Raw genomic sequence first — 22,124 nt, 5'->3', positions numbered from 1 at the left:
TCAGGCGGGGATTTGAACCCATGATCTTCTGGACTCAAGCCCAACACTTTAACCACTAGACCACTAAAAAATAGATGCGAAGAATATACACTCATCAGCCATTTTATTAGGTACACCTGTTCAAATGTTTGTAAACACAAATAGCTATTAGCTAATCAGATGGCAGCAACTCAATGCATTTAGGTATCTATAGACGCGGTGAAGACAACTTGCTGAAGTTCAAAATGAGCACCAGAATGGGCAAGAAAGGGGATTTAATTGACTTTGAATTTAGCATGGTTGTTGATGCTCGACTGGCTGGTCTGAGTATTTTACAGCCATGTTTAGGGTTTATAGAGAATGCTACGAAATAGAGAAGATATATCCAGTTGTGTGGAGGAAAATGCCTTGTTGATGTTAGAGGAGAATGGACAGGCTGGTTAAATGGGTGATTGCACAAAGCCATCATGTCAATGTGGACCAACAGGTCTGAGGACCGTTTCCAACACTTTGTTGAATCTATGCCACAAAGAATTAAGGCAGTTCTGAAGGCAAAAGGGAGTCCAACCTGGTACTAGAAACGAGTACCTAATAAAGTGGCCGGTCAATGTATGCTAAACACAAAATAAAAATATATCAAAGACACTTAACTCTAAAAGGAAGGGTAAAAGAAAAATTAAAAACACATAAAGGATAGACCTACACAGACAGACATCTACATTCATCAGTTACTGCACAGTTCCATTAAAGACTGCCGACTGCATGTGCACACTTATGTTTTTGTTTTTGCCTCATGAAGTATGTTGATGACTATAGGATAAAGACTGTTTTTGAATCTCGGGTGTGATGTGTCCTGGGCAGCGGGGCCTGTGAAGCCCCTCCAGAGAAGGAGAGGGCAGCCAATGATTTTCTGAGCAACCTTTATGACCCCCTGGAGTGCTTTCTTCTGTGCCACTGTGCAGCTGGGGTACGAGACACAGAGGCCATATGTACAAATACTCTCAACTGAGCAGCAATAGAAGGATACCAGCAGTTTTGGGGGGATCTTTTTCCTCCTGAAAACTCTGAGGAAGTATAGTGTCTGCTGGGCCTTCTTCATCAACTCAGCTGAGTATGGCCCAAAGGTCACGTGCTCTGTTATGTGGACTCCCAAAAAGCAGATGTCTGTGACCCTCTTCACACTGCCCCCACTGATGAATAATGGCTGATTATCTCTGCTCTTCTTCCCAAAGTCCAGCAGAGCAAGTTGTTGTCTCTGTGCCTCACTGCTGACAGCTCCATCCTTATAATAGGATTATTCCTCCTGAGATGAGTCCCACCATAGTGACGATGGAGTTGCTGTGATGGGCAGGGGTGCAGTCGTAAGAGAGCAGGGAGCTCAGCATGCTGTGGGCCATTGAGGTGTGGTGGTCCACTCTAACTCTCTGTGTGTGATCCATTTGGAAGTCCATTACCCACAGACAGGTTGAGTGTGGAAGTCCCATATCTGATCATTTGGTCACCCAGTCTGTGGGGGAGGATGGTATTAAAGGTGGAGCTAAAGTCTGTTAGCAGTATCCATGCATATCCCCTGCTGCTCCAAGTGGGACAGTGCAGCATGGAGATGTGTGGCCACGGTGCCCTCAGTAGACCTGTTTGCCCTGCAAGGAAACTGGTGTACGTCAAAGGTGGGAGGGATGAATGACATGATGTGACTCTGGACAAGTTTCTCAAAGCACTTCATCACCACAGGGACGAGTGCTCCTAGGTAGTTGTCACTGAGGCCGGCGATGGTGTGTTTTTTGGACAGAGAGGCTAGAAGCGAGAAGGACATCTGTATGTACTCCTTCAACACTGGAGCAGAGGATAGTGGATTTACCGATGAGATGGGGGAGGGGGAGGGTGTCACTCTGCTGGACATATCAGTCATCGCTGAGTGAGTTACCACCACGCAAACCATTTATTATTATGATTATTTAATTAATTGCTTATTTATTTAATTAAATAAACAATATTTTATTACGTTGTAATATTGACAGTGCTTTTTTTCCATGCCTGCAGTGTTGGGTGTTTCCACAACCTCTTTTCACATAATAACAACATATTATAGTATATAATAGCAGCACACAGTCATCCTGAGCACTTTGTTCCTAAACGTGTCACTTCAGTGCGATACCAACTGAGAATCTGAGAAGTCACATGTTTTGTTGCAAATCCCATCCATCCATTTTCTTTACCCACTTACTCCAATTAAGGCTCACGGGGGGGCTAGTGCTGATCCCAGCAGTCATAGGGCATGAGGTAGGGTAAATGGTAAATGGACTGTATTTATATAGCACGTTTCCTCTATATCAGAGGCTCACACTGCTTTAAAGTAATGCTTCACATTCACCTATTCATCCACACACTCACACACAGATGTCAAGGTGCTGCCAAGGGAGTGTGTGTCACCGTTTGTGATTTTCCAGCCAGATGGGGGTTTGAATCAAATCAAATCAAATCAAATCAATTTTATTTATATAGCGCCAAATCACAACAAACAGTTGCCCCAAGGCGCTTTATATTGTAAGGCAAAGCCATACAATAATTACGTAAAAACCCCAATGGTCAAAACGACCCCCTGTGAGCAAGCACTTGGCGACAGTAGGAAGGAAACTGAGGATCCTCTGGTCTCAAGCCAATTTAACCGCGAGACCATCACCTCCCCTAGAGTACAACCCAGACAGGACAGCGGGCTATCGCAGGGCCACATATCACACATTCACTTCCTCACGCACACCTGTGGTCAATTTAAAGTTACCAATTCACCTATCTTGCATGTCTGTGGATGTGGAAGGAAGCCGGAGCACCCGAAGGGAACCCATGTGAACATGGGGTGAACATGCTGCTGTGTCACAAATTTGAGAATCCAAATACCCAGTAAGACAGTATGCTAAGGTACACAAACTAAAAGACTACTTTTAGTCAAACCCCATTTGGATGACAATTTCTGTAGAACATTTAATGTAACTTGAATACAATTCATTTACTATACTTCATTTAAAAAATGTTTACTGACCTTGACTTTACAGACAGTAATCAGAGTGTCTGGGTTTGTGATTGCCTTGGATCAAAACTCAGGGTCCCTTCACACATAGTGTGAATTTGGTCAATTTGCGCATAAAAGTGTGCATAAAGCAGGAAAATCGTAGCTGCCTCGTACACCTGTTCCTACATCTATTTGCGCACACCAGTGGTGTGCGAGCCCATTGAACCCTCTCATGGCAGGGGTCGGCCAAATTCCAGGTGACACACACGAACATCTAAAGGTGTAGTGACACAAGCATGACTTTGATTCACGCACTGGCACGACCTGTGTCGTGCTGGAGAGTAAACCCACCTTTAACTGGTGCAGACTGAATGCGAGAGGGGCGCCGGTGCATGCTATTGCACACAGAGAATTTTGAAATGTTCAAAAAATCTTTCATGCACAAATGTCATGCTACCTGGCGTGATCTAATCGCTAACACGATGTGCAGCTTGTCAAGTTGAGTAATGCAGTGGGGACACTTCATTTTTATGGCACTCTTCAAAAATGTAACAAAAACCATAATATCCTGAGAACATAAACCCAAAATTGCACAAAAAACATTGTTTTGAAACCTTGAGAAGTGCCTCTATGAGTGCCATAAAATCAGGAGAACCTGCAAATACAAAAAGACACAAAAACAGTTTTAAAATCCTGAGAGAAAATAAATTTTATTGTGGCACATAAACACTTCAAACATAAATACAAAAAGGCTAAGAGTTTTAAAAACCTGAAAAAAAAATGTAATTATGTACAGAGTGACAAGTGAGAGTGGTGGAGGTGTATTCAGTTCCACAGACGGGCTGCATGGAGCAATAGGACAACTGGACAGGAGAGCCCAAAGATGTTCAGACTCTGACTACTGGTGTCACAGGTTCTTGGGCTCTGGTTCAGTGAACTGGCCAGGTACAGCTGAGGAGGCCTGAACCCATGTTGAGAAGGAGGCATCTTCTGCTGGTACTGCTGGTGCTGCACGTACCTGTCCACATACCCTGCAGAATGTGAACCCCGGACTGATGAAGCAGATGGTACATTGTATCTCCACACGTGGAGATTTCTAAACCGTTCCCTAAGATTTCTTAATTGTGCCCTCAGATTTCTAAACTGTACTCACAGTTTCTGTAGGCTATCTGTCCATGAATGTGCACAGCTGGCACTGGCTTGAACATGTCACTAAACTGTGTGTGTGTTTGAAGGAATGAAGTGTATTTTTTTTAATGTCTGGGGACAGCATGGAGCTGCTCCATAATGAAACAGAAATCCACCTGACAAACCACAGAACAAAAAACAAGTTCTGTCTCCATCTGAACACTGTTTTAATGTCAAAGTCTAAAAATCGAACAGAACAGATGCAAATCTCTGCTTTTGTTTTCACCCTCCGCTCAGCTGAGCGCTTCCAAAATGACAGATGATTTGTGCTGTGGTTTCTGCAGTTGAAAATGTCAACAAATTTGCAGTGGACAGATTGACAGGGACAGACTGCGTGCGCTCCCTCACTGCGCTACAGTGAAAAATAGCTGAGAGGGTTATTAGTGATCAGCTATAAATAAGCCATGGCCCTCAGCTCATAAACTGCTTTGATTATTTCTTTATGAAACAGCTTCCACTGGAGCACTCAGCTGATAGACAGTGAAGGTAGAACTGCAAATTTGCATAATTTCCTCCTACGCCCGCGAGAGTGCATGCATGAATACACACACATGCAGTTTAGTGACATGTTCAAGTCCAAATTCAAGTTGGTGACAGCTGCACACTTTCATGGACAGATAGTCAACAGAAACTGTGGGTACTGTGGGTATTTACAAATCTGTGGCCTCAGATTTTGAAATTGTGATTCCTGATCATCACTGACTGGTTTGTTTACAACCGTAGTTCCACGTTTTGGCATTGCCTTGCGAATAGCCAATAGAAAATTATCCGCAAGGCTGCCTTGCAAATACTATTGGCCTTTTTCAAAACTTAATCACAATTAAACATCACAGGTATGTTTTAACACCTGCTAGGCTCCATAGCAGGCCTGCTGGACCTCCAACAGTGCCCAATAGGTTAGCTGTGGGGTCATAAGCTGGGGGACCACCATTCACTGATGTTTCGCCCCTTAACCCGGAACATCTCCTGGTGGCGGGGCAGTGAACAAGGACGTCTACCAGTCACTCCCCACAGCCAGCCTGTCTCAGGAATTGCTGGCTCCTGGTGGCTTTGTGCAGCTCCTTACCCCTCAGTCCCAGTTCCTTCAGCAGGTATGATGGAGATGTACCCCAAAACACCCTTGTGCCAACCTCATCTCGAAAGAGTCTTGTACTCTATCCACTCTCCCTGCATTTCGCAACCAGGTCAGAGTATTTTGCCCTCTTTCTTTTGTGCACTTCCTCCATTCCCTCATCCCATGGTACAGTCAGCACGAACAGAAGAGCAGTTCTTTTGGATGTGGCCCACAGCACCACATCTGGTCACATCTGGAGCTGCCTACCCAGGTCCACCCCAATCTCCAGTCTTCCCCTAATGCAAGGAGCATGGATGTGGGTCTCCTGTTTGTGGCTGCAGACTCCCCTTCTCTAAGGAAATGCATCTACTGATTTCTTCCTGACTAGACCCCCTGGCTTGCCTCTTGCCTTTTTTTCTCCACCACTTCCGCCAGTTTCTAGAGCACTTGATCATGCCGCCATCTGAACCAAACCTGAGTTAGTGAGGTCTTGCATCCTGCCAGAATATGATGTAGGGAGGCATTGCCGGTTCCACAGAGGTCACAGACCTGTTCCATGACCAGCTGCCTTTGGAGGTTTTGGAGTCAGGGCAGGGTATCTTAGGTTGCCCAGATGAGGAAACTGAGTCGGGCCTGTGGCACTTTCCACATGTCTGCCCAGCTCACCTCCTGACTCACCACTCCATCCAGTGTCATCCAACAACCCTGCTGCCCCTGCGCCACTGTATTAACCCAGTGTTCTTCTTCTGCCATCCGTGTGAGTTAAGAAATAACAAGGTCCTTGCTCTTCTCTTATAATGACAAGCTAAAAACACATTGAAACACATTTGGCCCATTTTGTCTGGATATAATTGAATGTGAAATATAACAAACAGGAGATTCAGAATGAATGAATGAATGAATGAATGAGTTTATTCGGCACACAATTAAAAAAAAAAAACTCATAACAAAGCAACTATACAAAAGTCCTGCATGGCCGAAAGGGTGAGCGCAGAAGCAGAGTTTATATAAATACCCACCCCTTATACTAAAAAATAACAAACATATACACACAAACAAAATTTCATAAATACACATTTACACAATCACACACACACACACATACATATATATACACTCAACAAAAATATAAATGCAACACTTTTGGTTTTGCTCCCATTTTGTATGAGATGAACTCAAAGATCTAAAACTTTTTCCACATACACAATATCACCATTTCCCTCAAATATTGTTCACAAACCAGCCTAAATCTGTGATAGTGAGCACTTCTCCTTTGCTGAGATAATCAACTTCAACTCAACTTTTTTCTTATACAGCGCCAAATCACAACAAACAGTTGCCCCAAGGCGCTCCATATTGTAAGGCAAGGCCATAAATAATTATGAAAAACCCCAACGGTCAAAACGACCCCCTATGAGCAAGCACTTGGCAACAGTGGGAAGGAAAAACTCCCTTTTAACAGGAAGAAACCTCCAGCAGAACCAGGCTCAGGGAGGGGCAGTCTTCTGCTGAGACTGGTTGGGGCTGAGGGAAAAAACCAGGAAAAAGACATGCCGTGAAGGGAGGCAGAGATCGATCACTAATGATTAAATGCAGAGTGATGCATACGGAGCAAAAAGAGAAAGAAACAGTGCATCATGGTAACCCCCCCACAATCTACGTCTAAAGCAGCATAACCAAGGGATGGTCCAGGGTCACCCGATCCAGCCCTAACTATAAGCCTTAGCGAAAAGGAAAGTTTTAAGCCTAATCTTAAAAGTAGAGAGGGTATCTGTCTCCCTGATCTGAATTGGGAGCTGGTTCCACAGCAGAGGAGCCTGAAATCTGAAGGCTCTGCCTCCCATTCTACTCTTACAAAACCTAGGAACTACAAGTAAGCCTGCAGTCTGAGAGCGAAGCGCTCTAATGGGGTAATATGGTACTACGAGGTCCCTAAGATAAGATGGGACCTGATTATTCAAAACCTTAGAAGTAAGAAGAAGAATTTTAAATTCTATTCTAGAATTAACAGGAAGCCAATGAAGAGAGGCCAACACGGGTGAGATATGCTCTCTCCTGCTAGTCCCCGTCAGTACTCTAGCTGCAGCATTCTGAACCAACTGAAGGCTTTTTAGGGAACTTTTAGGACAACCTGATAATAATGAATTACAATAGTCCAGCCTAGAGGAAATAAATGCATGAATTAGTTTTTCAGCATCACTCTGAGACAAGACCTTTCTGATTTTAGAGATATTGTGTAAATGCAAAAAGGCAGTCCTACATATTTGTTTAATATGCACTTTGAATGACATATCCTGATCAAAAATGACTCCAAGATTTCTCACAGTATTACTAGAGATCAGGGAAATGCCATCCAGAGTAACGATCTGGTTAGACACCATGCTTCTAAGATTTGTGGGGCCAAATACAATAACTTCAGTTTTATCTGAGTTTAAAAGCAGGAAATTAGAGGTCATCCATGTCTTTATGTCTGTAAGACAATCCTGCAGTTTAGCTAATTGGTGTGTATCCTCTGGCTTCATGGATAGATAAAGCTGGGTATCATCTGCGTAACAATGAAAATTTAAGCAATACCGTCTAATAATACTGCCTAAGGGAAGCATGTATAAAGTGAATAAAATTGGTCCTAGCACAGAACCTTGTGGAACTCCATAATTAACTTTAGTGTGTGAAGAAGATTCCCCATTTACATGAACAAACTGTAATCTATTAGACAAATATGATTCAAACCACCGCAGCGCAGTGCCTTTAATACCTATGACATGCTCTAATCTCTGTAATAAAATTTTATGGTCAACAGTATCAAAAGCAGCACTGAGGTCCAACAGAACAAGCACAGAGATAAGTCCACTGTCCGAAGCCATAAGAAGATCATTTGTAACCTTCACTAATGCTGTTTCTGTACTATGATGAATTCTAAAACCTGACTGAAACTCTTCAAATAGACCATTCCTCTGCAGGTGATCAGTTAACTGTTTTACAACTACCCTCTCAAGAATCTTTGAGAGAAAAGGAAGGTTGGAAATTGGCCTATAATTAGCTAACATAGCTGGGTCAAGTGATGGCTTTTTAAGTAATGGTTTAATTACTGCCACCTTAAAGGCCTGTGGTACATAACCAACTAACAAAGATAGATTGATCATATTTAAGATTGAAGCATTAAATAATGGTAGGACTTCCTTGAGCAGCCTGGCAGGAATGGGGTCCAATAAACATGCCGATGGTTTGGACGAAGCAACCAATGAAAATAACTCAGACAGAACAACCGGAGAGAAAGAGTCTAACCAAATACCGGCATCACTGAAAGCAGCCAAAGATAACGATACATCTTTGGGATGGTTATGAGTAATTTTTTCTCTAATAGTCAAAATTTTGTTAGCAAAGAAAGTCATGAAGTCATTACTAGTTAAAGTTAATGGAATACTCAGCTCAATAGAGCTCTGACTCTTTGTCAGCCTAGCTACAGTGCTGAAAAGAAACCTGAGGTTATTCTTATTTTCTTCAATTAGTGATGAGTAGAAAGATGTCCTAGCTTTACGGAGGGCTTTTTTATAGAGCAACAAACTCTTTTTCCAGGCTAAGTGAAGATCTTCTAAGTTAGTGAGACGCCATTTCCTCTCCGACTTACGGGTTATCTGCTTTAAGCTACGAGTTTGTGAGTTATACCACGGAGTCAGACACTTCTGATTTAAAGCTCTCTTTTTCAGAGGAGCTACAGCATCCAAAGTTGTCTTCAAAGAGGATGTAAAACTATTGACGAGATACTCTAACTCCCTTACAGAGTTTAGGTAGCTACTCTGCTCTGTGTTGGTATATGACATTAGAGAACATAACGAAGGAATCATATCCTTAAACCTAGTTACAGCGCTTTCTGAAAGACTTCTAGTGTAATGAAACTTATTCCCCACTGCAGGGTAGTCCATCAGGGTAAATGTAAATGTTATTAAAAAATGATCAGACAGAAGGGAGTTTTCAGGGAATACTGTTAAATCTTCTATTTCCATACCATAAGTCAGAACAAGATCTAAGATATGATTAAAGTGGTGGGTGGACTCATTTACTTTTTGAGCAAAGCCGATAGAGTCTAATAATAGATTAAATGCAGTGTTGAGGCTGTCATTCTCAGCATCTGTGTGGATATTAAAATCGCCCACTATAATTATCTTATCTGAGCTAAGCACTAAGTCAGACAAAAGGTCTGAAAATTCACAGAGAAACTCACAGTAACGACCAGGTGGACGATAGATAATAACAAATAAAACTGGTTTTTGGGACTTCCAATTTGGATGGACAAGACTAAGAGACAAGCTTTCAAATGAATTAAAGCTCTGTCTAGGTTTTTGATTAATTAATAAGCTGGAATGGAAGATTGCTGCTAATCCTCCGCCACGGCCCGTGCTACGAGCATTCTGACAGTTAGTGTGACTCGGGGGTGTTGACTCATTTAAACTAACATATTCATCCTGCTGTAACCAGGTTTCTGTTAGGCAGAATAAATTAATACGTTGATCAATTATTATATCATTTACCAACAGGGACTTAGAAGAGAGAGACCTAATGTTTAATAGACCACATTTAACTGTTTTAGTCTGTGGTGCAATTGAAGGTGCTATATTATTTTTTCTTTTTGAATTTTTATGCTTAAATAGATTTTTGCTGGTTATTGGTGGTCTGGGAGCAGGCACCGTCTCTACGGGGATGGGGTAATGAGGGGATGGCAGGGGGAGAGAAGCTGCAGAGAGGTGTGTAAGACTACAACTCTGCTTCCTGGTCCCAACCCTGGATAGTCACGGTTTGGAGGATCCAAGAAAATTGGCCAGATTTCTAGAAATGAGAACTGCTCCATCTAAAGTGGGATGGATGCCGTCTCTCCTAACAAGACCAGGTTTTCCCCAGAAGCTTTGCCAATTATCAATGAAGCCCACCTCATTTTTTGGACACCACTCAGACAGCCAGCAATTCAAGGAGAACATGCGGCTAAACATGTCACTCCCGGTCTGATTGGGGAGGGGCCCAGAGAAAACAACAGAGTCCGACATTGTTTTTGCAAAGTTACACACCGATTTAATGTTCATTTTAGTGACCTCCGATTGGCGTAACCGAGTGTCATTACTGCCGACGTGAATTACAATCTTACCAAATTTACGCTTAGCCTTAGCCAGCAATTTCAAATGTCCTTCGATGTCGCCTGCTCTGGCCCCCGGAAGACAATTGACAATGGTTGCTGGTGTCGCTAACTTCACATTTCTCAAAACAGAGTCGCCAATAACCAGAGTTTGATCCTCGGCGAGTGTATCGTCTAGTGGGGAAAAACGGTTAGAGATGTGAACGGGTTGACGGTGTACACGGGGCTTCTGTTTAGGGCTATGCTTCCTCCTCACAGTCACCCAGTCAGCCTGCTTTCCCGACTGCCCGGGATCTGCCAGGGGGGAACTAGCGGCGGCTAAGCTACCTTGGTCCGCACCGACTACAGGGTCCTGGCTAGCTGTAGAATTTTCCACGGTGCGGAGCCGAGTCTCCAATTCGCCCAGCCTGGCCTCCAAAGCTACGAATAAGCTGCACTTATTACAAGTACCGTTACTGCTAAAGGAGGCCGAGGAATAACTAAACATTTCACACCCAGAGCAGAAAAGTGCGGGAGAGACAGGAGAAGCCGCCATGCTAAATCGGCTAAGAGCTAGTAGCTACGCAACCTAGCGGATTCCTAAAAACACACAAAGTGAATAATGTGTAAATAATTTAAAGGTGATTCAGCAGAAGGAGTGCCCCAATCAAGGCACCAAACAGGCCATGAAGCAGCACAGGCAACGCACGACAACAGTGCTAAAAGAGAAAAAAAAAATAAATAAAATAAAATAATAAAAACGAAAGCGTTAGCAAGCTAGTTAGCTTGCCAACGCTGATGAAAGTTAGCTGATAAAAGTGCTCCGTCGCGATGTTTCGACCGTTAGAGGTCTTCCTTAGGCGTTGGAGCACAGTAACAAAGTAAAAAAAAATAAATAAAAAAAAAAAGTAAAAAGGTAAAAAAGTAAAAAAGTCTTGAAAAAGACTGTTAATTCAAGTCCAAAGCAGCAGGTAGCAGTCTCAGTGTAAACAGTCCCAAATTCTGATGTGTAGCAGCAGGAAAGAGGAAGTCAGAAGAACTGACTGACTCCTGTTAATTCTAGAATAGAATTTAAAATTCTTCTTCTTACTTATAAGGTTTTGAATAATCAGGTCCCTTCTTATCTTAGGGACCTCATAGTACCATATCACCCCAATAGAGCGCTTCTCTCTCAGACTGCAGGCTTACTTGTAGTTCCTAGGGTTTGTAAGAGTAGACTGGGAGGCAGAGCCTTCAGCTTTCAGGCTCCTCTCCTGTGGAACCAGCTCCCAATTCGGATCAGGGAGACAGACACCCTCTCTACTTTTAAGATTAGGCTTAAAACTTTCCTTTTTGCTAAAGCTTATAGTTAGGGCTGGATCAGTTGACCCTGAACCATCCCTTAGTTATGCTGCTATAGACTTAGACTGCTGGGGGGTTCCCATAATGCACTGAGTGTTTCTTTCTCTTTTTGCTCTGTATGCACCACTCTGCATTTAATCATTAGTGATTGATCTCTGCTCCCCTCCACAGCATGTCTTTTTCCTGGTTCTCTCCCTCAGCCCCAACCAGTCCCAGCAGAAGACTGCCCCTCCCTGAGCCTGGTTCAGCTGGAGGTTTCTTCCTGTTAAAAGGGAGATTTCCTTCCCACTGTCGCCAAGTGCTTGCTCACAGGGGGTCGTTTTGACCATTGGGGTTTTTACGTAATTATTGTATGGCCTTGCCTTACAATATAAAGCGCCTTGGGGCAACTGTTTGTTGTGATTTGGCGCTATATAAATAAAATTGATTGATTGATTGATTGATTGATTGATTGATTGATTGACCACATAGTACAGTTTATTAAGCAAAAATTAAACTGTTTCTTTTACATGGCATGCTCTGTTTTACTTCACATTATGAATTAAGAGCACCCACAATATTGTTTTAAACACACCCAGTGCTCACCTGCTAAATTTTCAACAAAAGATGCCAAACAAATGAAGGATAATGAAAACTCAGGCGGTGTGCGGATGAATTTGTAATTAAAAGTGGCTTGCAGAACAATATACAAAACAAAAAAAAGTCTACTACTTGTTCAGTAAATTCGCACCATGTTTAACACATCAGTCCACTTCTTGAACTTTCAAAATAAGAACAAAAGCATAATGAAAACCATGAAGTAAATACTGTCAGTAAGGAGGCGTGATCGCCATTTTAATTCCGGGCAAGTTAGTGATTGCGTGCATAGAAGTTCAAGAAACAGGTGGAATATGCCAGAAAGCTGCGCATGTTGGCAAAGCCACAAACAGCGGAACAAGGGAGACAATATTTCCTTCCATAAGTAAGTGGTTTTGGTTCTTCTTGTTACTTTGTCTGTGATATTTGGATGATAAACAGCTGTATGTTTCCTGCCGTACTTGTGTCGCCCGATGACACGGACCATTAACTCTTCACTTATGTCTAGTTGATATTTTCCACTGCGAGACCAATGTCAAGTTAAAATACTTGTCATTAGTGATTAAAATTGTTCGACAAGACTGGGGATTTTTTAATTTGCACCTTAAAATAATGAGATTATAATGACCCGCGCTGTGCCGCTCACAGTCACACCCACACATAGAGATGTGTACCCACACCACTGACTTCATGAATGAAACTCGGTCAATAAAGGATAATTGTGTAAAAATATAATATGTATATAAATGTATTGTAATGGTTTTAGGAGCTGCGCTGCATTGAACACAGCAGCGGCTGCAGCAGGACGACTCAGCTCAGCAGCTTGAACAGCGCAGATCCGTGTAACTTTCAACACTAATATTTGGGAATGTGTGTGTGTGTCAGAGTAAGTTTAATACTTTCCTGACATAATTTAATGTAATTTAATTTTACTGGCTCAATATCCAGGTCAAAATGGCATTTTTTAACATGTATTTTGCGAGCATTTTTCTGAGTGTGTTCAGTTGCGGATCTCCATTGAAAATGCATTAACATTCGGGTACTTCATAAATATTTTGCCCGGTTAGGAGACGTCATATCACTGTTCATGAAGGGATGTTTTCGTTTCAAAGAAAAAAAAATTATATACAGATAACAGGGTTCTAGCTAGGATAAAATTTTAGCGTAATGTCGATGGAGCGAAGCAACCGGGGTGGGGATGGTGCGGAAGGGGGGAAAAGGGGAAGTGTTTGAAAATTCAAGTTAAAAATTGGCTATTCTAGGGGTACCCAAAGGGGAAAAGCCAGGTACAACAGCCCAAGTCCCTTCATCATGTCCAGAAGGCTGGGGAAGTTTGTTGAATGGGCAGTGTTGAACTGTTCTGTGTGAGGCACCTTAAGATGTCTTTTGTTGTAATTTGGTGCTTTATAAGCTGATTAAATTGAAATTGAACAACATTTTATTGAGTCTTAAAGTAAATAAATGTGAAATTGGTTACTGGATCCTTAAACTCTGGACATAATAAACTCTACATGGTGGATCCTTGATCTCTGGACATAAAGAGAAATAAAATCTGTTAGTTTTTGTCAAAAGCATTTCCTTTAAGACATTATTATTGGCATGAATGTCTTTCCATACCTATGAGCTGAGCTCTTGCAGATGTGCTGCAGGTCAAGTTTTTAAAGAATGCAAGACGTCTCATTTTGGGAGGAAAAAACGTTTTAATCGATTGTAGTTTATTGTCTGTATTGCAACGTTTGTAAGAGGTGTCATTTTATTTAAAGCGGCGATTTGTTTTGAAGTTATTAATTCCGAGCGGACTCTGTCTCAGAGAGACAGAGTCAGAGAGCTGCGCAGCATTTGAAGCTGTGACAAAACGGGGGCTGATTCTCATTTCTCGACTGCAACAAGACCAGAGTCCCAGTTAGTGACTTTAATCCACACAAAAGTGACTCATGATATTTTAATGGCTTTCAGAAGTGTGAAGAAGCGGACTTACCGCTTCTGAAGAGCAGCAAATCAAAGAGCCACGAGCCATTGAATTGAAGCATTGCTTCGATTCACGCTTCAAACTGGAGTTGCGCTGCAGAAACAGTTGATTACAGATGCTGTATTGAAAATCGTAACGGTCCAAAATAAGCGTAAAGGTCCAAAATTATAGCGTAACCGGCCATAACGCAAGTTTGTGCTAGCTAGAACCCTGGATAATATCATAAAATGCATTAAAATTGTAATCCTGCGAAGTAATCCCCATTTTTACTAAATATGCCTGTAATCTGAATATGTCTTTTTTTCTGTAACTGTAGCGGAAAACAATTACCTTTTTTTTTGTATCCTAATTACGTAACACCGTTACATGTATTCCGTTACTCCCCAAGCCTATATATATATATATATAGTAAAAGTAAGTCCCTTCGGCTGCTCCCTTGTTTGCACTCGGGTTCGCCACAGCAAATCCAAGGCATCCAATCTGCATGTTGAATTGGCACAGGTTTTACGCCGGATGCCCTTCCTGACGCAACTCCACATTACATGGAGAAATGTGGCAGGGGTGGGATTTGAACCCGGAGCCTTCTGAACTGAAACCAAGCACATTAACCACTTGGCCACCACCCCTGCTGCATATATATATATATATATATATATATACACACACGTATATACACATATATACATACACATACATATACTCAACAAAAATATAAACGCAACACTTTTGGTTTTGCTCCCATTTTGTATGAGATGAACTCAAAGATCTAAAACTTTTTCCACATACACAATATCACCATTTCCCTCTAATATTGTTCACAAACCAGTCTAAATCTGTGATAGTGAGCACTTCTCCTTTGCTGAGATAATCCATCCCACCTCACAGGTGTGCCATATCAAGATGCTGATTGGACACCATGATTAGTGCACAGGTGTGCCTTAGACTGCCCACAATAAAAGGCCACTCTGAAAGGTGCAGTTTTGTTTTATTGGGGGGGGGATACCAGTCAGTATCTGGTGTGACCACCATTTGCCTCATGCAGTGCAACACATCTCCTTCGCATAAAGCTGAAGAGAACACCTCTCCAATGTGCCAAACGCCAGCGAATGTGAGCATTTGCCCACTCAAGTCAGTTACGACGACGAACTGGAGTCAGGTTGAGACCCCGATGAGGACAACGAGCATGCAGATGAGCTTCCCTGAGACGGTTTCTGACAGTTTGTGCAGAAATTCTTTGGTTATGCAAACCGATTGTTTCAGCAGCTGTCCGAGTGGCTGGTCTCAGACGATCTTGGAGGTGAACATGCTGGATGTGGAGGTCCTGGGCTGGTGTGGTTACATGTAGTCTGCGGTTGTGAGGCTGGTTGGATGTACTGCCAAATTCTCTGAAACGCCTTTGGAGATGACTTATGGTAGAGAAATGAACATTCAATACACGAGCAACAGCTCTGGTTGACATTCCTGCTGTCAGCATGCCAATTGCACGCTTCCTCAAATCTTGCGACATCTGTGGCATTGTGCTGTGTGACAAAACTGCACCTTTCAGAGTGGCCTTTTATTGTGGGCAGTCTAAGGCACACCTGTGCACTAATCATGGTGTCTAATCAGCATCTTGATATGGCACACCTGTGAGGTGGGATGGATTATCTCAGCAAAGGAGAAGTGCTCACTATCACAGATTTAGACTGGTTTGTGAACAATATTTGAGAGAAATGGTGATATTGTGTATGTGGAAAACGTTTTAGATCTTTGAGTTCATCTCATACAAAATGGGAGCAAAACCAAAAGTGTTGCCATACGCAGATATATACACATATACATACCTACATGTACATTCATACATATGCACACACGATGACAATACCAAAAAGAAAAAATGTGCAAACTCAGTCAATGAACTCAAATTCACAAAATATAACCAGACAATACTGGCACACAACACACAAACCCGAAAGTAATAACAAATTAATAGAGTCTAAGTCTTCAGCTATAGCATGCAATTTTGTTATTCTTGTAATGTCTTTTAAAGCCTACTAACGTACCAAGTACTTTAATGTTGTTGGGACAGTTGTTCCAGATGTTAACACCTTTGACAGATACACAATGACTTTTTGCAATAGTTCGGATCCTTGATCATTAGTTCATTCATTAGTTGACAGCTTTAATCCATCAGAAAGGACACATCAAATAAATCTGACACCAGTGCACTTTATTTTGTCCCCTTTCTGTGAAAACCATTCGGTGGTTTAAATTTGTAAGCTTGACTGATACCCCGTCACACTCAAACACAAATGAGCCTGAATGCCGTACGAATGAGGATTCAAATGACTGTTGTGCAAATTTGAGCTGCACTCGAACGTCTTGCACAGCATTCGGGACATTCGTGCAGCCAGAGCACATGCAGTCTACATTCGTGTTGCACTTCTGTTGGAAACATTCAAACAGTAGTTGAGTTGCAGTCATTCTGGAATCTGACTGCGGTACGACATTTGTATGGCATTTCGTAAACAATTCAAACCATTCGAACTGCGTTGGACAGGCTGTACGAATTGTTCGAACGCACTGAATCCACGCGTTGAATCCAGGCTGAATGTCTCAACCTTCCTCCCCGTTACACTACAGCACGAATGTGCATGAATGCCATAATAAATGGACATCTGAGCGTCATTCGTGTATATCGAGCTGCATTTCAGCTGCATTTGATTTCCTCATACAGCAATCCTGTGATATTGAACAAAATCTGGCAAATTAGCATAGCCAGCATGAATGTAGAGAACATGCACACTACGGTTGGGCTGCATTCGAACTGAGGAAAATTCTAACGGTGGTCGAAGGGCAGTAGTACAACATTTGTGCTTTATTTGGAGCATTTTGATCAAGTTTGACGGAACCTAGAAATCTGTGTCACGCAATCATTATGTGCACTAGCCGCGGACATTGTGCAATCATACTGAATACACCATGTGTCACAGCGAGTCAGCCCGTGTCCATGACACGCTGACGTGCAGTGCAGCTGTCTGGACAGGGCCTAACAGCCATGTTAACATGATATTACACATACATCCTCTGACACATGAGGTGGAATGACAAAGGATCTGTAATACCATGCACATTATGGGCATAAGTGGCACACTGTGCAGAGTCTTTAACTCGCCGTGGGGCAGGGTGCCACAGTTGAACGTGATGTCACCACTAAGATGATAATCACTATTCACATACGTTATGATGAGAGGGCATGACCATGTATCTGTAATAGCCCGGTCAGGTCAGCTGCGTAGCGAGTCAGTGCATCTCAGAGCAGGGCTGCACCGTGCACATCTGAACAAGCTGTCACTGTAATGCTGAGCATCAAGTGCCATGTTTGACTGTGACATAAAACAAATTTAAAAGACAAAAAAATAAAAGATGACAGGTTGAATCTGCACCCCCGCTGAGGAAGAGAAGACTGTAGAGGGTTAAAAAGGGGCCATCTGCATGCTGGGCTCTGTCAGATCCCGCTTCATATAAGACCAGCTCTCCGTCTCTGGGGTCCGACCTTCGTGTCTCCGCGGGTATTACCCGGCGGGGCTGCACAAAGGCTGTTTAAGCTGGTGGCGAGGAGATTCGTCTAGCCGCTCACTGCCTCCATCCGGACGTCCACCCCGCTGACGCTGATCTCGCACCCCGGTCGAATAGCCTCCTTCTGGAACCAGGATACGAGCCGGCCACGCCCGTTAACGGCAGCTCTCCTCTTATGGATCAGGGCTCTTGGAATGTTGCTAGATTTTAATTTTAGCGACTCGTACAGCGAGTCCCCAGGATGCGTTAATTTCGTTAAAAACCAGACTAACCTTTTAGAGCACTTTTTGATGTCATACACCCAAAAAACTTTAACTTTTACACCTTAAGAAGAACCAATAAATCCAATGTCCGAGCCTTAACACTTTAACTGCATGCTTGGAAATTTATTGCAGGTTTTGCAAGTGCTGACAACATAATCAAAATCGGTTATATGATGATAATTTCACAACAGTAATTCAAATATAATCAGAATAATGATTGGCAGAGATTTTTGTTTTTGATTCAATAATGCTATCTGATCTTACTCTGACTGGACTGGATTAACTTCTCAACAAATTTTCTAGGAGTGAGGGAAGGAGGTTTTTTGATGTTAAAATCCCCAGTCCGATGAACTTGGTCTCCTCTTCATCAGCTTTTAGTTGTTAGCTGACCACGATCCTTGTGATGTTGTAATCCTTCAGGAAATAATCCACATAAGAGTTTATATCCTTCAGGAAATAAATCCACATAAGAGTTTATTCCTTCTTCAATCAACCAAAAGTTGAACTAATCCATTCTGGAAAGATGTGATGCTCCATGAGAGAGAAAGCGTTGAAACTCCCCCACTCAGACTTAAGGCCAGTGATTATTCTCCAATGCTCTGCTACTCCATGACTGGACGGCCTGAGTGGGAGTTGAAAACTCTCTCAAATAATCTCTTATGTCTCCAATCCTCTCGCTCCCCGATTCCAATTGCAGCTCACAAGATGGTCAAGTCTTGTGATCTCCTCGTAGCAGCGGAGAAGTGACAACAGCACCTCTCCCTGGAAGAATAACCCCGTTTCCTGTTGTTGTCTAGTTTTTATATGAAACTCTTGTTGATGCTGAGTTGATCTTGGTTACCATAGGGATAATGGTGATTCAAAACCCCCTCCCATACTCCTCTCCTTTACTGGAAGCCATCTGGAGAACTCATGTCCTGGCTGTCAGTAAATCTATTGTGCAAGTTTCCTGTTTTTCTGGTTAACACATCTTTTCCGAGAAACACATCTTTTCTAAATCATGTTACATCAATCACATTTAATCATATTCAATCATTTCATTTCAACTCTTTTTCACATAAAAGCAATTCATATGATCATATACAACATTTCATTCATTATTATTCATTTCATATCTTATTACATCTTAATGTTCTGAACAGTTGTTTTTATCATCAGCTCTTCTGGCCTCGCTTGCGACATCATCAACTTCTTCTTTCCTCTCTGCCTCTGCACAAAAACAACTTTTCCTCAGTTCCTCTTTCTAACTGCCAGAAAAACAACTCATATAATCATTCATTTTACTTATTTGTAACATACATTTTCTAATCAACTCTTATTGTTATTACATTAATAGTTCATTTGATCATACTTTGTCATTTTAAAATCATCTTAGACATATTCCATCGTCTTCACCACTGAGTTCATCCCGTGGGCCTCTCCATCTGCAATGGAAAAGTCCGGTATGACCTCACTTACTCCAGGAAAGTACCAAACACTGTTCAGTTTATTCCAACAACGTGTGTATTAATCCAATAGCACGTATTATATTCCAAGATGAAAACAAGCTGAAAGCAAGCTTAAAGTCATCTTTCTTGACACCCCCTCCATGACTTGAAGCTCTGCCGACCTCTTTATACTTCCATAAAAACATCCCCGTCGTCGTCGATAGGGTGAAGGGTGAGCACTTCTTTCTCATCCACCATCGGTGACAGAACAGGAGGCGCTGGAGTTGAACGACACTCGTCCAGCACCACGTACTCCTCCTCACCCATCTGTAGATTGCTGTCGCCGTCAGAAGGCTGCTCCTCCATTTGCGATGCTTGCGATGGTAATTCTGTTGGAGTTGGTGTCGCCTCATATTCCTGAGATGATAATCCGTCAGGGAACGATGATGCACATGGTGAAGTGGGGGTCACAGGTGTATAACACGGTGTAACTGGTGTAGATGGCCGTGGTGGTGATGTATCCTTCGGTTGAGGTGAAGCTTCAGCGTGAATATCCTCAGGCTCAGGCTGTTGAAGGTGTTCCTCCAGGAACACCTGCGTGAGGGCCTCCAAACACCAGTTTATATCCTCGGTCTGCACTCCAACCTCCACAGTGTGCTGTGGAGATGAACGTGGAACTGGTGGTAGTGAAGGACCAATGGCCACGATCCGGCCATCGGCAAGATGAGATGTGGAAAATCTTATTCCCGTAGGGTACATCCACATTTTGGAAAACACGGGGCAATACGTATATCCTTCTGAAGACACTATAGTGTCAGCTCGTATTTGATCAACCACAAGGGAATGCCAAATCACGGTTGCCTCAGCCTCAATTTTCAGGTATGTTGCTGTTGGTACCTGGGGCACAAAAGATGTATCCTTTCGTCCCATTATTCCTCGCGCCACTTGGACAGCGAAGCTGTTGCTGTAACACGTCGGGCACCACAGAGTCGGTGTTACCTCCCAGAAGTAGATCGCTTGTTCCAGGGTGGCTTGACAATTAATACATCTTATATCCCCCTACAGTGTAAGAGGAAACATTAGTCTTTTAATGATTATATTGCAAGCAAGCAAAAGAGTTTGTTGGGATTATTCAGATGCACGCCAGAGCTGCCTCATGATCACCGTAGGAGATTGGGATGGTGATGACGTTACCATTCCCGTAGTAGCTGAAGAAGCTGTACGCGGGAAGCAAGCATCATAGGTCGTAAACCATAACAGCAGGAGTAGTTGACTAACCATGGACAGCCAGTATAAGGATGATAATATTCCCCATCCTAAGGCCCAAATTATGATTAGTCCAAGTTTGTAGAGCCAGGGTTTCTTGCGTTGTATGGCTCCAGTTAACGTAGCTATGTACGCCAATAGGGTCAGGACCATCACAGCTTCGCACACAATGTCAGCTATTACTGCCGGGGCGTAAAAGATTGCTATCATATCTATCACCATCCAAATTGTAATCGATGTATACTGCCATATTCCCCAACAGTCAAACTGGAGATTAAAGCGACCGAGGACATGAGTGATGAATAAAGACAACCCTAAGTCACTCTGACCGTAGTGCAGATTGATGATCGCCAATCTGACACATCCATGTAGTAGCGTTACTATTCGTAGTGGTTGTCGTAAGTCCCAACGGCCGACACAGCAGTATAGCAGCCATATTAACAGTAGTGCAATAAACTCCACTCTACTCACTTTGAAGATGGTGTCAGTTATGCCGCCAGTATTATTGGACATTGTGCTCTCTTATTCTGTTTACTTATCTTCTTAAGTTGGTGTGCTGTTATGTAGATGCTTCTTCCTCCTTCGCTCCCCCACAGCAGAATGAACAGGGCGTGTCTCGGCGTCGAGCTTTATAGGTTCCATAGCTCCTCCCCTAACGGAGGAGGGGCTCCGTTTCACTGCGTTGTGTGCTCCTCCCACACAAGCGCAGGGCGGCTGCGAAACTTCCTTTTAGCAAAACATATCCAATTACTGCAGCAATAATTAATCCTATTATGGTTAACAGATAGGGCCAAAGATATCCAAACAAATGTCCAATCCAGCCAGTCACTACTTCGAGACCTTCTTTAATGACTTCTCCGGTCTCTGCAGCGAAAGTGGTGATGGCTTCTCCAGCGACTATTTGCGTTCTTTCCCACCAAGAATATTCATGCCGACTTCTTCCTTCCCCACAGCTAAGCCAATGTTCCGCAGGCGATTCACATGTACCATTATTGTAAATCCGATTGGGCCCCAGCCATTCGTAACCAACAATTTCTTGTCCTTCACACATACTTTTCTTGAAGGCGTATCCTTCTTCAAGCATTATCACAGGATCTCCAACAAATGGCACTATGTGACCTAAGATCTGCCTCCTTTTCGACATTCCATGTCCCAGGACAGCCTTGGCACAGCCAACGTTGGGTGGAAAAGCTCTTATCCATTCGCCTGCACGGTTCTTCTCCCAAACTGTTTGATGGCCATAAGTGTCGTACTCGCCGTCATAGTAAGCATCACAATATCCCTCCCAGCCAGGAACATTTCTACAATTTTGACGGGCAAGAGTTATTGTGCATGTAGTGTTAAGCTCATTACAAATCATTTTCCATGGCCATGGCGTAACATAAGGATCTG

General features: G+C 42.8%; 1 protein-coding gene across 1 annotated transcript in view; it reads left to right on the top strand.

The window, feature by feature from the left end:
* The window catches only part of valopa (vertebrate ancient long opsin a), a 97,959-nt gene that overhangs the window by 15,573 nt on the left and 60,262 nt on the right, over positions 1 to 22,124 (top strand). Inside the window, exons 2-3 of the mRNA XM_034184406.1 lie at positions 5,156 to 5,265; positions 5,359 to 5,555. Coding sequence (XP_034040297.1) covers positions 5,156 to 5,265; positions 5,359 to 5,555 — 307 coding nt within the window. The remainder of the gene's footprint in view (positions 1 to 5,155; positions 5,266 to 5,358; positions 5,556 to 22,124) is intronic.

This window comes from Thalassophryne amazonica, chromosome 13, assembly GCF_902500255.1.
Source record: "Thalassophryne amazonica chromosome 13, fThaAma1.1, whole genome shotgun sequence".
In the NCBI taxonomy this organism is placed as follows: Eukaryota; Metazoa; Chordata; class Actinopteri; order Batrachoidiformes; family Batrachoididae; genus Thalassophryne; species Thalassophryne amazonica.
The sequence above is the reverse complement of the archived record's forward strand: the minus strand, read 5'-3'. Positions and strand labels throughout refer to the sequence as shown.